Source organism: Lactuca serriola, chromosome 8 (assembly GCF_051521515.1).
Source record: "Lactuca serriola cultivar US96UC23 chromosome 8, Lser_US96UC23_V15, whole genome shotgun sequence".
Classification (NCBI taxonomy): Eukaryota; Viridiplantae; Streptophyta; class Magnoliopsida; order Asterales; family Asteraceae; genus Lactuca; species Lactuca serriola.
The window spans coordinates 99,807,294-99,824,401 of NC_136415.1; the positions used below are offsets into that span (position 1 = coordinate 99,807,294).

General features: G+C 32.7%; 1 protein-coding gene and 1 pseudogene across 1 annotated transcript; one reads left to right on the forward strand and one right to left on the reverse strand.

Moving 5' to 3' along the window:
• The first annotated feature begins 1,970 nt into the window (after window positions 1-1,970).
• On the forward strand, window positions 1,971-2,700 carry LOC145068370 (protein GLUTAMINE DUMPER 2-like). Its single transcript, XM_079015327.1, has one exon. It carries the CDS (start codon window positions 2,092-2,094, stop codon window positions 2,584-2,586), a length of 495 nt encoding a protein of 164 aa, XP_078871453.1. The 5' UTR covers window positions 1,971-2,091; the 3' UTR covers window positions 2,587-2,700.
• Window positions 2,701-4,292: 1,592 nt separating this feature from the next.
• Window positions 4,293-15,415, reverse strand: LOC145067217 (putative methionine--tRNA ligase; annotated as a pseudogene).
• Between the last annotated feature and the right edge of the window lie 1,693 nt (window positions 15,416-17,108).

Genomic DNA, 17,108 nt, shown 5'->3' on the forward strand with positions numbered 1-17,108 from the left:
TTATAATTCTTAAATACATTTAAAATATATTTCATTGAACTTTATAGAGTTAAATGCATTGTGGGAAAAACTAATAGAGTTGTACTGAATTTAGTAATGATGTGACAATCCATTGAACTCTATGGACTTCAACACATTCCGGATATGCCGAATGTTAATCATTTTCTTCATACATGATTCAAAACGTTAATCCAACTAATGATTTGCCTTCTGATCAAATTATTCCAAGACTCGGATTAGGGGAGGGATACGTTTCTCCCAAGATCGCACGAGTATTCATTTGCTTACATAGATACCATATGAATTTTTAAATGAATGTATGATATTGTCTTATATAGAAGTTTGTTGGAAATTGCCAACAAATAATGATAGATTACCGACGAATGTGTTGTCTTCACTAAACTAATTCTAATACTTCGTAAATTTCTTTAAAAATAGGGTAACGATATTTATGGGTGATCTGTTGGTAAATAGTGACAAATGGATTTCGTTTTAGAAAATTTGGTAGAGGTATAGTGGAGATCTGGATATCCCTTAGATCGTGTAAACACTTTCTGAACTGATATTTCTATCCTATGTCCGAGTTATAAGAAACTCAATCTAGGATAATCCCAATGGGACACTTGCGAATATAGACACAGAAAACGTAAGCCAAATTGCTAGAAGATTCTGAGTTTGTATGAAGAAAACAAGAGCTAAAAGGTGATCATTTCTCCTTAAGAGGATAGTCGTTTATATAGGAAACAAGATGAAGGGTTTCATCTTAGGGTTGGCCGTCAGCAGGACCCAGCTGGGGGATGTGCCCCTTGGACCTCGCCAAAGGGGCGTTGCCCCTTTGGAAACCTCGGACCAAGGTGCGCTGCCCCCGAACCCCCGCGACTTGTCATCAAACCGACTTCTAATTCGATCTTATATATACGTGTACTCCGTACATACCCAAACATATATAAGATTACTGATTATGAAGCCCTTACTTCACATGTAAGTTACAATTACACAAAATGACATGGTAACCCTAAAATCACCAACATTTCGTATATATGTGGTTTAAGTCATTCTATTATAGTGCAATGGGTTGATTTCATGATTATCAAGATCAGGATTCTATGTTGGATTGTTTTCGGGTTTGCAAAATCAGTATTTTAAGATCGAATTGGGATCGTAAGATCGTACAAAAAATAATGTAATTATCAGTTTAACAAATGAAAAACATCTCCCTCCATCAGTTGATTGTCCATAAGTTCTAAATTGTTTAAAACATTTGTGATAACTAATATATATCATTTCCAATCTAATCTAACATAACAAGCAACACATTCACACGTTTTAAAACGTTTAAAAATTTGTTAAGGACGTTATAATTAAAAAAATATAGTAGTTTTTAGCCAAAATAGTCTAAAAAGAAATCGTAGTTAACTTGAATATGAATTTGTGGATATAAAGATCATCAAAAATCTAAATACATATAAAGAAGTTATGTTTATTTGATGTTTGAAGGTAAGTACATTGCTCAAATGTGAAAACAGAGGAAATGTAGGATCAAAACGATTCTAGGACTTGGTTTTACGATCCCACTACGATTCTATCAAAAAACGTGTTTAATGAGATCAAGATCGTATTCACGCGTATGATCGTAAAATATTGCAATTTTACGATTAAAAGTGTGTTTTTGACAGCCTTGGTTGATTTAATTGCCAAGAAAATTAAAAAAACAAAATTATCAAATGAATAGAATAACGAGTTAATTATTTGGGATGGTATTGTTATATAATTTTTTATGTAAAATGGTAATATATTTTGAGTTTCATCCATTTAATTTAAACAATATACTTTCAACATTTTGCATTAAATATTATACTTCGACTCTTGATTCGTTTTGTATGTATTGTAAGTAGTAAAGAAAGTAAGAAACCAAAAATCCGACTCGTTTGTGTTCTATCATTTCTTCTATAAATATAACGCGAAAATGAGAACAAAATCCACTCGTCTCTCAAAAAGAACTACTTTAAATCAATCATCCATCACTAGGATTTGTTATTCTCTCTCTCTCTCACTCTCAACTTACCAACTACAACCAAAAGAAGAAGAAGAATGATGTCGATGGAATCAACTTCTTCTCTTGCTCCGTCGTCAGTCATGTCTGATCAACGATCACCCTGGCATTCACCGGTTCCATACCTCTTCGGAGGCCTTGCTGCCATGCTGGGTCTCATTGCTTTTGCTCTCCTGATTTTGGCATGCTCATACTGGAAGCTCTCCGGCTACCTCCAAAACAACCCCGACGCCGAGAGGGACATTGAATCTGGAGATGGCGACAGCAAACCTGATAATGGCAACGACAAGCCAGCGCTCGTTTTTGAAGAGAAGTATCTTGTAATTATGGCTGGACAAGCCACTCCGACGTTTTTAGCCACACCCATTTCCAGCACATCCTCGTCGTTTGGTAGTTGCAGTTGCCTGAGCAATTCAACTGGGTTGACGGAGAAATTATCAACGTCGGAGGTGGTGATTGATAAAGAAGAGACCAGTTACCGGTTAGAAGTGAGGATCATGGAGAACGAAGAGGCTGCTGATCAACTCCGTTGACTCTTGTTTACGATTTGGTTTGGTGGGTTACATGGTAATTAGATGGATACTGCCCGAAATGTACATAAAATCTTTGAATTATGAATTCAAGGTTCCGTTCTTTTATTCGTTAAATGTTGTGGGAATAAAATTAAATTTTGAATCACAATTAATGATTAGGATAAATTACATAAATCGTTGTTGTCTTGGTTTGATAATTTGATCAGATCTATATTTTGATTCGTATAAATATATTTTTTTTTGAATAGACAACTAGTTAAGGATTGGTGAGTTTAATGGGAGAGTTGAATGAGGTGGCAAGTCTAGTTGTCATTCAATTGATGAAACTCTACCATAGTGAGATGTCACCTTGGCATTCAATGGACTTGGAGTTCAATGGTCATTGAACTCTTCAATGAGAAAAATGAAAGTTTTCTAATATTAAATACATATTATAAATTAGTTTTTGTAACTTTCTATTGAACTTTGTAGAGTTGAATGCATTGTAGGAAAAAATTGATTGAGTTGTATGGAATTCAGAAAAATGATGTGGCAATCCATTGAACTCTATGGAGTTCAATGCATTGTAAATGCCCTCATATCCTAAAAGGTGTATCTCATATGTCATGTCAAAACGGTGTTATAAAACCAAACAAAGAAAAAATGACAACTTGTTATAACATCTTTAACGTTCAATGTCATCATTTCTTTTTTTATTTTTATTTTTCGTTTATTTTTCGTTTTTTCAATTTATTTATTTTTGATTTTTTTTTTCAATATATTTTTTTAATCAAATTGAGTTAATAAAAAAAACGAAACATGCAATTTAATTAATTCCTAGATTAATCATAACATTAAAAACTTAAAATAAAACATTACACACTAAAAAAAACACAAAGTTGAACGAAAAAAAAAAACAATTGTTCTAAAAACTAAAAACCGATCAATTAGCCATCCAAATATTGTTTTTCAATTTTCTCCTTAATTTTCCAGAGCACTAGCGCTTTTTGTGGTCTCATATCTGTTTCACTAGTCTGGAAAATTATTAAATATGTAACGCTTGATAATTTTCAAGGTATTTATAATAATTCGGGTTAATTAATTGTTATGATTTGGACCTTCATCCATTGGATCCTTTCTTATTGGGCTTAGGGTTGCAGTACGCGGGGCTTACCACCCTATGTACGTTGGGCGTACTACTGAGGAATGAACGCAGGTTCCATGTACGTACGCGCTGCGTATAAAGGAGTACGCGCAGCGTACGTGTCCAGTCCCCAGCACTACTAGAAAAACAACATTTTACGATGTTCAATGTGTGTCGTAAAACGCTTAGACGACGCACAAATACGCGTCAAGGAAAAGCTCTGTCATAACGAGAGACGACACGCTTTTGCGCGTCTTCTATAGACGACGCGCATTTATGACACACAATGCGTATCATTAAAACCCCTGTCAAGAAATGTTATGTCATAAATGAAGATGACACATATTTTTGCATATCGTAAATTTAAATGTTTAAAAATATATATATATATATATATATATATATTAATTTTTAAATTAAATTTGCATTTAATGTCTCATAATAGAAATAAAATATCATATACAAAAAATACAATCCATTGCATTAAATTTAATGTCATACAATTCTATTTCTTACAAAAAAAATTGTTTTCCATTGCAAAAAATACAATCCATTGCATAATTTGAAATGAAGTCTTCCACTATCACATACCCACAAAAAGAAAATTGTGTTCCACTACTTGAAGCCAATCAACATTAATTCGATTAGCTTGACTTCCAGCAAACCTTTCCCTCAACAAATCCACCTCTTCATCTCTCTTCACAACAATCACACATATGCAAAAACAATAAATAAGCCTCCTCATATATATTTTCAATAATTATATATTTATATACCAGTTCTCTAAATAATGGCACACGGGTCCCAATTCTGTGGCCAGAAGGTATCATCTCCCATGGTCTTTTGGCCTTTTCTACATCACAGAAGGAAACTTGGTGGGGCAAAGAAAGCTGCTTCAGTACTTGTAGCAGACAAATTGGAAGGGAAAGAATGTAATTTTTCCATTCAGGAAATGTCTCAACAACAATTTATTTGGTACTACGATGGAATGGAATCACAACAATGGAATGGAATGGAATTAGTCATTCAAACATGTAGTTTGTTAGGTACAGTTGAAAAAGTAAATGGAAGGAAGAAATATAATTTTTATGAATACGATATGAACTTTAATCATATAAGATTATCGCTTAATAAATAAGTGTCTTTTGTGTTTTTTTGTAGACTTACTTGTAGATACGTGTTGCCCTCACCAGATATACTCATTGCAATTTTCAATCCTTACTTTAGCTTGACCTGTGTTAATCAATCATAAGACACATATTCCAATTATTAGGACTTATTTCAGAATGTTCTAGAATCAAGAATAATTACCTTCTCCATAGCCTCCACATATTGTTCCACATAAGCACCAAATTTTATCTCCTAGTGTCTTTGATAACAAATGTGTCTCAGCACCTGGAGCATCCAGAATGATGAAATTGTATCCTGAACCTCTACCACCTCTTGAATATGTCAACAGAAACAAAACTTTTTAGATTCAATCAAAAAATCACCAACAAAATCAATCTTCAACATCATATCAAAATATTCACTTCATACCACTTTCAAGTAAAAAAGATAAGATAGTAGTGCAAGAAAAGAACCTAACGTTTAGGGTTTAGGGTTTAGGGCATGAAAGTAGAAAATAATATAAATTGCACCCTTAAAATCTTAATCCCTTTAATTAAGGTTAAACTGGTTCCAATTACTAACCTGGATCTTTAGCAATAACGCTCAAGACACGGTTAATGAAATTGCCAAAATTATTCAGCAACTCAGTGTTGAGTTTTGCTTGAAGATCTGTCCATGTGAATAATGTGTCTGATACCTACACAAGTAAACCTAATAATCAATGAAAGAGAATGAAACAAGAAAAAAAGTGAGATCACATTTTTAATTGATATACTAAATAAAAGTTATAGCTCTGGTATATTAGTTAGCGAATAGTATCTCTACACTTCTACTGGAATATTTTTATCACGTGCATCATTACCAAAGACTCCTACACCCTTTCTCTTTGAAAACTTACCTTTAAAAAGAAAAAAAAATTGTTTTCAAACTTAATGAGGAAACAATATCTATGATATACACGATCATAAGATTTAAAAGGTTTTATTTGCATAAGAACCTAATGTAATAATACCAAAATGGTCAAGTACTTGAAGAAAAAGAACTTATAGTATGAAAGGGTACATTATCTTTTCCTATAAGCTGATACAAATCCATATTTTCAGGATTCTTCCACCACTTCTCCCACTCAAGTGTGTAACATGAAGTGATTGAGACAGAGAGAGAGAGAGAGAGAGAGAGAGAGAGAGAGAGAGAGAGAGAACTTATTTCATTCACTTTGTCATTGAATCTCTCATGAGGAACAAGAACCACCCACTTCAAATCTCTAGTAATACATCGTTGCTTTAATCCTGTTTTAAGCCATGCATTTGTTGCTTGAATAGCATTCTGACTCTATGATTCAGCCACTGACATTTTTTTGATGTAATCTTCAAGTCTACCCTCCAACAATGGAAGCTCAAGAAACAAGTGATTTGTGTCACGAATATGAGGGTTGGATGCACAGGACTAATTGCAAACTAAAGTTTGGAGACATGAAAAGGAATAGAAAGCAAAATATATACAAAAGGATTTTGTTTTGATTTATTCACTACATGAAACTTAGCACTTGTTTTCTTCTGCATATAAGGGAGCAATTTACCTTGCATCTTGGATTAATGAGTTATGTTGGATTCAACAGTTGACTGCAATTTTCGCATTGATCTCCTCGGGTAGAGTCATAATTGCATTTTTTGTTCAGGCATGTACCTTCAACAAGTCGGTCAGCTAAAAATTTCTAACAAGTATCATAGTAAAGTTGCAGTGCAAAATATATACATAACTTACTATACATCTCTACATTACAGTATCAGTTTGGAATAAGTTGAATACAAATAAAGATGTATGTGTATACCTACTGCATTGTGTTCTCAGAAAGGCATTTGTTCTCCATTAACTTTTTAAAGATTGCTTGACAAACTTCGGTTTGTTGTGGGGTTGAAGTTCATCCAAATTCTTCAATAAATACATTCTGTAACATTTAAAAAAAGGTAAAAAGAAAGTCTTTTTTCATTAAGAAAAAACAACATATCTCAAAAGAAAGTCTAACCTCCCACTTTCTTGGACTTGAAGAGTGAAGAGGGCTAGAAAGGATATAATGGTAATTTACTGATTGCCCTTCTTTGTTAGCATTAGTAAAAAGATAAAGATAGCCTTGATGATGCTCGATAATGCAATGTGCATAAGCTTCACATTCCCACACGAATGTTAAACTAGAGAGAGGATCAACTGCATTGATCAGAAAAACCTAAAGAATTTGAAGTTTGAATGATTCTTGAAAGAAAAATAAATGAAGTAAAATAATTGAAACCCATAAAGAGTATAATAATACCTTTGAATATGTGGTTGAAAACACATAAACAGTCACAAACTTAAAATCCTTTGTATGTCTGATGTTAACATGCACATTTTCTTCAAGTTCTTATAAGAGTTTCACATCTTCATCCTTTGATCCAAGCATGCTACAATATATCCTAAAATCATACAAGAAATATACAAAGTTTAAATTAAATATGAGATATAGAAATTAGAAAAATTTATATATAATTATATAGGATACTTTTAGGGCTTCTTTTTATGATCAGTGACAACATATAGTAATGCTTGACCCCATTTAGCCCATGCCACATTACAGACCCAATCAGCTTGTGGCTTACTACAGAGAGAACCTAAATTCAAATCTCTAACACATAATTTGAAGAAATCATTGTCTTTGTCATACATGGTGTATGCCATGAATCGATGATCAAGTGAGACTTCTAATACCTCTTCATATGCATAACCTAAATCAAGGCATTGAGAGGGCTGTTTATTGAGAGAAGGGTATAACTCGTGTTGTTTTGGGTTAGCATTGAGAGGGATGTTTATTGGGTCCTTGCAAGTCGGTGGATTGATGGTTGAGTATATTTAGGCCCCTGTGGTGTTGGTCGTGAATCTCTAGGCCCGTGATGGAATGACGGCAATATCTGCATAGTATCGTGAGCTTATCGTTTTAGTGGTTAGAAGGTGTCGCAATATATCGTGAACTAGTGGTTGTATAATTCATATGGGTGGGACCCGTTAGTCATTTGATTAAGAATCTTAGTTCTCGGATCGTTAGCCTTGGGCATGGTGGATGTGTTGTCAGACTGCTTGGGTGGCCCGTAACATTCACTAAGTAAATGGGTAATTGTGGGAGTGTTGTGAATCTATGATTTGGCTCGTAGCCTTCACCACATTTACTTTGACCATTGCAAGAAGGGTGGTGAGACTGTGGAAAAGCCACAACATTCATAGGGTTGAGGAAAGTTGTTGACCAATTTAGGGTCGGGTGCAATATAAGACTACAGCCAGGTCAGTAGCATTCACATAGAACGTAGTAGACTAGCTTTGTTCGTATGTAGTTCGGTTACATCGTCCCTTGAGGACTTTTGGAGCCATGTTGGCGAACAAGATAAGGTAAATTTTGTCAGTTAGACTCTCGGGTGGAGTCTCGATGCACAACCATGCATGAGGTTGTCAATCTCAGCAGACGGTTAGGGATTCTACATCCTAGTTTAGTAGAAGGTAAACATGGAATCAAGTGATCTCGGGTAGATCAAATATGCAATTTCGTGGTTGTCAGAATGTGTGTTATGTTTTGGTCTGGCACATAGGGGTGGAACTTGCGTTGGAAGTCACCTTATTCTCAAATGATATGTTTTAGCTGCGATGAAAAGATAGGGATTATGTCTTTCAAGTGGTCAACAAAATAATTCTGGTTCGGAAGAGTTTTGTTCGGTTCGGATTGTGAATTGGAGTTTCTATGGATGTAAGATGTGATAATTTTGTCTATTGAGAAGACAGACATTGTAGGGTTCCATGTTTTTGGGGCAGAGCAGTTGGTTTTTTTTTGATTGATGAAGATAAAGTGATAAGGTTCATTTCTTCGCCAAGAGGTGTGATTTCTGCTAAGAATAGGCTCTGATAGCGGCATTGAAGAGGTTTGACTATTATGACAGTGGATGTAGTAAGGAATGATGTCGAGGAAGAAATCTAGTTTAAGTGTGGGGGAGTTGTAACATCCTGTTTCAAGAAGTTGTTATTTCAGGATTGTGGATAATAAATGGATTAAATGGAGGCCTTGCGCTTCAACTGAATGAAGTTTAGACTGTATTGGAGGATTATGATGTTGGGAAAATTATTTAAACCTTGGATTGTTCGATGCAATTTGAGGGGTAAACTTAGAAAGGTTATGTTTCAGGCTTCTTGCATAAATTAAGGATTTTAGTTCGAGATGCTTTAATCATAAGTATCAAGATATGATTGTACAGCTCGTCGTTACCTTTCCGTCAATATAAAGATCATCGAAAACAGAGTTGAAACGAAGAAGTTATTTTTATTTGAAGTTAAGCTGGAAAACAAAGTGTGGTATGTTGGGTGTACACTAGCTACTACATTGGGCGTACTAGGCTAAAGGAAGTCGTGTTTTTAGGGTGTTACGTTGGGCTTAACTATAGGTACGTTGGGCGTACCGCCGCAGTGCAAAATTCCTATTTTCGTGGTTTTGAGCCCTATTTAAGGAGTTTAACCCCTTTGGGTCCTTCCTAACATCAACCACCACCCTCTTGTGCCTCCAACTCAAAATACTAGCCCCCTATATCAAATCTTGAGCCTTTCTATGTGTTTTGAGTGCATTTTGGATGAAAGAGAAGTTCTAGCTTGATGATTTTTAAAGCTCAAGCTTATGGATCTAGAGCCTACATTGTTTATCTCAAATCCATAAGGTATAAAACTTGAATTTTGATGTTGCATTTGTTTGATCAAGCTATTTTTGGGTTTTATGAGCTCTTTGGTCACTTTAGTGCATAAATTTTAGATATTGAAAGTTTGTGACCTTGTGATGGATAAAGTTGGAAACTTTATCCATCTAAATATCATTTTGATTCAGATCTGAAGGTTGGAGACTCAGGCTTAATAGATTAAGTTGAGAAAGATGCATTTTTAGTCCCTTTGAGACTGAAAGACTAGAACTTGGTTGTTTGGACCATCTTAATGGATAAATTTGGAAACTTTATCCATTATGGAGCTATTAGGGTCATAAAACTGTGATCTTGATCCTTTCCCTTTTTTCATGCATGAGATATGAGGTTTTGGTTTGTGTAATATGTTAGGGTTTAGTTGTTTGACCCTTTCTAGCCTTGGAAAGTCATAAAGTTAGAAACTTTATGACTTAGAACATCATTTGGAACTAGATCTAGGTTTTAGACAAAGTGTCGTAATAGATTAAGCACTTAATAGAAAGGAGAAGGTGGCAACCGAGTACGCTAGGCGTACTTGAAGGTATGTTGCGCGTACCTGGTTGAGACGTTGTTTTCTGACCGAGAGAAGTGCACTATGTTGGGCGTATTAGCTGAGTACGCCGAGCGTACTCAACCTGAGTTGACTCGTTGACTTTTTGACTTTTGACCTTTGACCATGATTTTGACCAAGTTTGACCTAAAGGCATTTTGGGCAATTTGAATTATAGTTTGAGATTTGGGTCCCTGTTAATTGCATAGGTGACTGGTAGAGATAGCTTTTGGACCAATGATCGGTGCAACTATTCTTTTGGACTGTAAGGTGAGTCTCCTCACTGTACTTGGGGGTCAAAGACATCAATGTCGGCCCACTGGATTATATTGTAGGATAGTAGTGGTCTTTGTGACACTTACCGGTATGCTTATATTTGCTTCTCGACTTTGTGACTATTACTAGTATGATTGTAAGTTATATGCATAGAACCAATCTAGGCTCGGTGTCATTATGGACCCGGGGTTTATACGGACTCGGGGGTTGATACAGACCTAACATAGCTACATGATGTTACATAGAGTCATTATAGAGCTGTGGTTGATACGGACCCGACACAACCACGTGATATTATATATATATATATATATATATATATATATATATATATATATATATATATATATATGTGTGTGTGTGTGTGTGTGTGTATGTGTGTGTGTGTGTGTGCGTGTGGTACTTTAGGGAACTCACTAAACTTTGTGCTTACAATTTATGTTTATGGTTTCAGATACTTCCATTTCCAAAAGGAAGGGTCCGACTTAATCACACTGCATCCTCCGGAGTTTTATTTTGCACTAAATGTTTACAAATTACTCTGACGTTTGAGAATACTTTGACTCTAATCGTATTTTGGAACAATGAATGAATGACTTTAATTTATTTAAAATGAAATTTTTACTCAATATTTTTGGGACGTTACAAAAACGAATAATTATTAATTACTTTCTAACTATTTTAATCAATGGTTTTAATACTAAACATTTCATTTAATTAACCTTTGCATCCTTTAGTAAAGCCTTGGAAATAAAACTATAGTTGATTTGAATATTCATTGAAAAAGTTGAAGATTTTCATTACATAAGATTACTCAGTCGAATGAATTTTTCATATAATTCCATTTGATCGAATATCTTCCTTTAATTAATAGAATTGCTTCGAGGTTTAAACACTTTCATGCTTTTTAAACGTATCCAAATCAATCATAACTTCCTTCTTTATACTCTTAATGATTTTGTATGATTACTAACATTCAAAAAATATGCTTTAAACCGTATAGCATTCTAATTTCATCATAAATCCAATGATTAACAAGCTAAGAATAGAGATCTTGGAGATTTAGATCCAAAATTTTCAAAAAGTGTTCATAAACTTCATTTTAAATGATTAATCGTCCATAGATGCAAGTATGTTCCAATGTTATGATTCCAAAGGATAATCCCAAATTATATTAGTGAAATAAATGGATAATCTAACTAATCAAACCTACTCAGATATAATCTTCCGTTTCAACTATTTATGACTCGAGTATCTAACATTGTCATATAATATTATTTAATCAAGACTTACGTTTGACATCCCTTCTAGTATTGAATATTTGTCAATCCATCTATATGATATATCCTTTCCTAGTAATTTACATCTATAGGATATATCCTTACCTAGTCATTTACAAGATGATACATAACAAAAGAAGATTTGAGTGTTATTGAATGGAAAAAAATTCTATTTTTTTAATGAATGTAAGGAATTGGGTGTATGAAGGGATGAAATTTTTTCACCATATTTTGAGTGAGTTTGTATATACATACACAATGACAATGTCACATCGATAATGGTGATCTAATAAGCCTCTCTTTTTTCTTTGGCGGGGTCAAAAGTGGTGGTTTTGGGAATCATAAAAAGTTAATGGATGATGATGAACGTCTCAAACCAAACAATTTCATAATAAAAATAATCTTTTATTCAATCAATTATCTTTCTAGAGAAACAACCAGAACCAATCTTGGATTAAACATAAGCGTTGCGGTATTTGCTTAAATCACCGAGGCCCGAACTATTATCTAATAACCGAGGGAAAGATCATTAACACAAGAAATCAAATATTTTTCTACCATTTCTTCATACTTTTCTTCATACTTATTAAATGATTACATGTGTCAAAATAAAAAAAGAATATTAACATAGATAATTATTGGATTCTACATGTGATTATTTTATATGAATAGGATAATTGAAAGATATTTAAGTTTTCCTAATATCTTCTATATTGTTTTTATTTTTTCTTTTGAAAATTTATAATAAATAATTAAAATTTTAATTAGCGAGTTATGATGCAAGCAAATGAAGCATCCCTTTAGCTTTGTTGGAAACCAATGATCATATGCTTTAAACAAGAGTGGTATACACAACAACATTGGTGGGGTACAATGATAGTGACTGCTGATAAACCACCATTATCGACATTTTTATTTTATGTAATTGCCCAATTTCACCGTAATATATATATATATATATATATATATATATATATATATATATATATATATATATATATATATATATATATATATATATATATAGAGAGAGAGAGAGAGAGAGAGAGAGAGGGTTAGGTTATATTGTTTTAAATATCTATTGTATGTGCATGTAAGATTTATTCGGGACCAATGATAGTAAAGATATTATATATATATATATATATATATATATATATATATATATATATATATATATATATATATATATATATATATATATATATATATATATATATATATGCGGCAACTTGGAAGTGCTGTGGTAGTGTGTGTAATCACTACGAGCAAACATAATGCTAATATCCTATCTTATTAAATAAATGATTATCCCCTTATTTTTTAAGAAATCCGAATCTTTCTAACACTGAAACGCTTAAAAACACATTCAAAAGTTAAGTGTGCACCCATTTTCTTATAGCAATTGCTTTATCAAAGTTCCCAGATACCCACTGTTTGATAAAGCTGGGTTGTTATTTGCGTAGTCTTATCCACTGTATGTTAACTAATAATGTTTCATAATTACCTTAATAAAATAAACGAAACAATCAAGTATCATTTTAAATGCACATGATAATCCTTAATCCTTTATCGATTACACAGATTGGTAAGCTTAATGCGATTAAATTAAATAATAATTATGAGTAAACGGATATTTTGTGATGGAAACCTTTTATAATTAATTAATAGGACACCGATCCGGAGTTTGTGGGGATGAAGTATTTTAGGAAACAAAGATGGAGTTACAAATTAAGTGCCAAAGATGGGGACTTGCAATATTTAATATGATTGACGTAAGACATAACATTTTCCAAATTATAATCATGAAGAAAACAAGAGGAGACACATATCTATATATATAATTGAAGCCAGTGGAATGTACAATTATTTTTGTTATATTAGTTAAAGGAAATGTTAATAGCAAGTGGACATTAGAAGTGGGATTGTGTCGCATATATATGTCACCCTGTTATGATTGCTCTTTCATTAAAGTTTGAATATGCATAGCAATAGCACATTTGCACTCATTCATGCATATCTATATCTATATGTGAATATGTCAGAAAAAAGAGAAAAAATAACGATTGTACTACGCGAGTACGGTAGAAACAATATATTGAACATCAAATTATTTGCACATGGGTATCAATGTAATTTTCAATAAAGTCATGTTTACCTTGTCGTAAGAATTCGTGATTTTTTAAAGATTTAGGGACACAAGATTTGGTGCAAGGATCATAGATTATACAAGATTTAAAGAAACGAGACAATCAAATCTAAGAAAGAACCAAGTTCTAAGGAGAACATTTAATTTATGATATTCTATTAGTGCTAAAAGGTTGCAAATCTTTTGATTTTGTGGCAAATCTATGGCCTCTTTAGGATTAAAAAATTAATTTAGTTATTAAGAGTCAACTACTCGCCATTAAAAAATATCAGTTACCTCTTCGTATATGCAAAGGACACTTCCATTGTCACTCACAAAATCAGATAAATAACTTTGATGCCAAAATATTTGATCTATGTTGGAAGAATTGACATTTTATTGTTATAAGCCTTTTGGTATCTTTATCAATAAATTAACTTAAACCTAGTGTATCAATATCAGATATGTTAAGCATATATTTATATATTTAACCCCTTTTTAGTTATAAGTTTTTTATTTCTTAGATTCGCCATACTTATTATCTATTTATAGTTACATTTTCTTATTATTTAATCATATTTTTTTAATGATAAAAATTTAGCCTTTTGGCTATTAGTTTTCATAGTATCTGTACGAAAACATAAACTCATAATTTCCCAACATCAACATTTCATTTATATATGAAACAGTTGGTTTTTCATCATACAGATTACACAGAAATCCTCACTACAATAACTCTCAGCTCTCTAATGAACAACAAGAACAAGATCAAAAGAATATGAACTGAAACCCTGGTACAAACCCTAAAACTATAGCGAACAAGCTTTGTGAGAGAGTGAATCTGTAATCTGAACTACACAAATGAAGGATAATCAGCTTTATATACACCGGGTCAAACCCGGATCCAAGTTAAACAACCCGCGTAGTAAACACCTGAAAAATCAATATATACCACAACATTTTTCCTTTATAAATGACAAGTTTGTATTATATATAACCTTTTAACACCCCCTCTCAAACTTGTCAATTTATACAAATTTATTTACTAGAAAACAAATTTACAAGACCAAGTCTCTTTGACAAGAACTCATGCTGAAAAAAACTTAATGATTTAGTTAAAATGTCTGCATTTTGATTAGAAGAATTAATCTTAACTAATTTTAAAACACTATTTTCAATTTTTTCTCTTACAAAATGCACATCAACCTCAAAATGTTTTGTTTTTTCATGAAAAACAGGATTTAAAGCTAACTTAATAGCAGATTCATTATCACAAAACAATTTAACAGGAGTTAAACTTTTGAAACCAAGATCACTTAAAACCTTTAAGACCCACAAAACTTCACATGTTACAGAACCCAAAGCACGGTATTCAGACTCTGTTGATGACCTGGACACTGTGCTTTGTTTCTTACTTTTCCAAGAAATAAGAGTGTTTCCTAAATAAACCAAATAACCAGAAACAGATCTCCTAGTTGTTAGACATTTGGCCCAATCAGCATCCACATAACCAACAACATCAAAACTATTAGATTTAGAAAACAAAACACCTTTACCAGGACAATTTTTCAAATACCTTAATAATCTGAAAGCAACACTTAAATGTGATTTTCTTGGCTTATGCATAAACTGACTTAATACTTAGACAGCATAACTAATATCAGGTCTAGTAACAGTGAGATAAATCAATTTTCCTATAAGTTTCTGAAATTCTGTTATATTAGTTATAAGATCAGTATTATCATCACAATCTCTGTTAAACACAAAATTAACTTCCAAAGGAGTTTTAACAGGTTTGCATGCCAGCATACCAAATTCATGTAATAACTCCAAACAGTATTTTCTTTGATTTAAACATACACCATTACTAGTAGACAAAACTTCAATTCCCAGAAAATATTTCAACAACCCTAGATCCTTAATTCTAAACTGTAACTTAAGAAATGATTTTACATTTTCAATTTCAACACAACTGTTACCTGTTAGAATTATATCATCAACATATACTAACAAAATAACAATGGTGTTATTTTTTGAGCGAACAAATAAAGAATAATCATTTATACTTTGAACAAAACCAAAAACCGACAAAGAAGAGCAAAGTTTCTCATTCCACTTTCGTGGAGCCTGTTTTAAACCATATAAAGACTTCACCAATTTACAAACTCTACTATCATTTTTAGTGTGATATCCTTCAGGTAATGTCATATATACATCTTCTACCAAGTCACCATATAGAAAAGCATTGTTAACATCCAATTGATAGAGAGGCCATGAATTATTAACAGCTACACAAATCACAATCCTAACAGTAACAATTTTAGCAACAGGAGAAAAAGTTTCTTCATAATCTATTCCCTCTCTTTGATTATATCCTTTTGCAACTAATTTAGCTTTATATCTCTCAACCTCACCATTAGATTTGTATTTTATTTTATAAATCTACCGACAACCAATAGGATTTCTGTTTTTTGGAAGATCAACAATATCCCAAGTATGAATCCTATATAAAGCTTCCATTTCCTCATTCATAGCTTTGATCCAATTTGGATCAGTTGAAGCTTCAGAATAAGTGCTAGGTTCAAATGTTTTATTAAGATTAGAAACAAAACATTTACTGTCATTAGCTAACAAAGAATAATTCACAGACTTTTCTAACCCATATTTGTGTGACCTTCCACAACAAAATCATTAAATCTTGTTGGTAAACGAACATTTCTACCAGATCGTGTAGTACCTAATGAGTGGTCATCAGAAAGATTATTTTGTTCTAAGATACTATCCTCAGACATACTAGATGAACTAGGAACATCCACAACATTCTGTTGCACATGTGTCATGTCACTTTGGTTGCTGACCTCATCATTGGAGGTCTCATCCAAATTATGAACTGCTTCATTACCTTCAGAATGAAGGGTTATTCCTAAATCACCTAAATCATTATTTTCTTGAAGATAACTAGACAAATGAAGGTCATCACAGGAAAATGGGTCACTTGGATTATTAAAACTAGTAGTTTTATCACCAGAAAAAGAATTAAGCTTGAATGGAATCACTGATTCATAAAATTTGACATCCCTGGAAACAAAAACAAAACTTGAATCAAGACTCAAAACCTTATAACCTTTTTGTTCCAAAGAATACCCAAGTAAAATACACTTTTCAGCACGTTCAAAAAATTTATCAAAATTATTCAGTTTAATTGCAAAACAAAGACAACCAAAAACACGAAGTTTATCAAAACTAGGACAAGATTTATAAACAAGTTCATAAGGAGAGGCTCCATTTAAAACAGAAGTGGGAGTTCTATTTATCAAAA

Coding starts and splice junctions, on each gene's coding strand:
- LOC145068370 (XM_079015327.1), top strand. CDS start 2,092: ATGATGTCGATGGAATCAACTTCTTCTCTTGCTCCGTCGTCAGTCATG.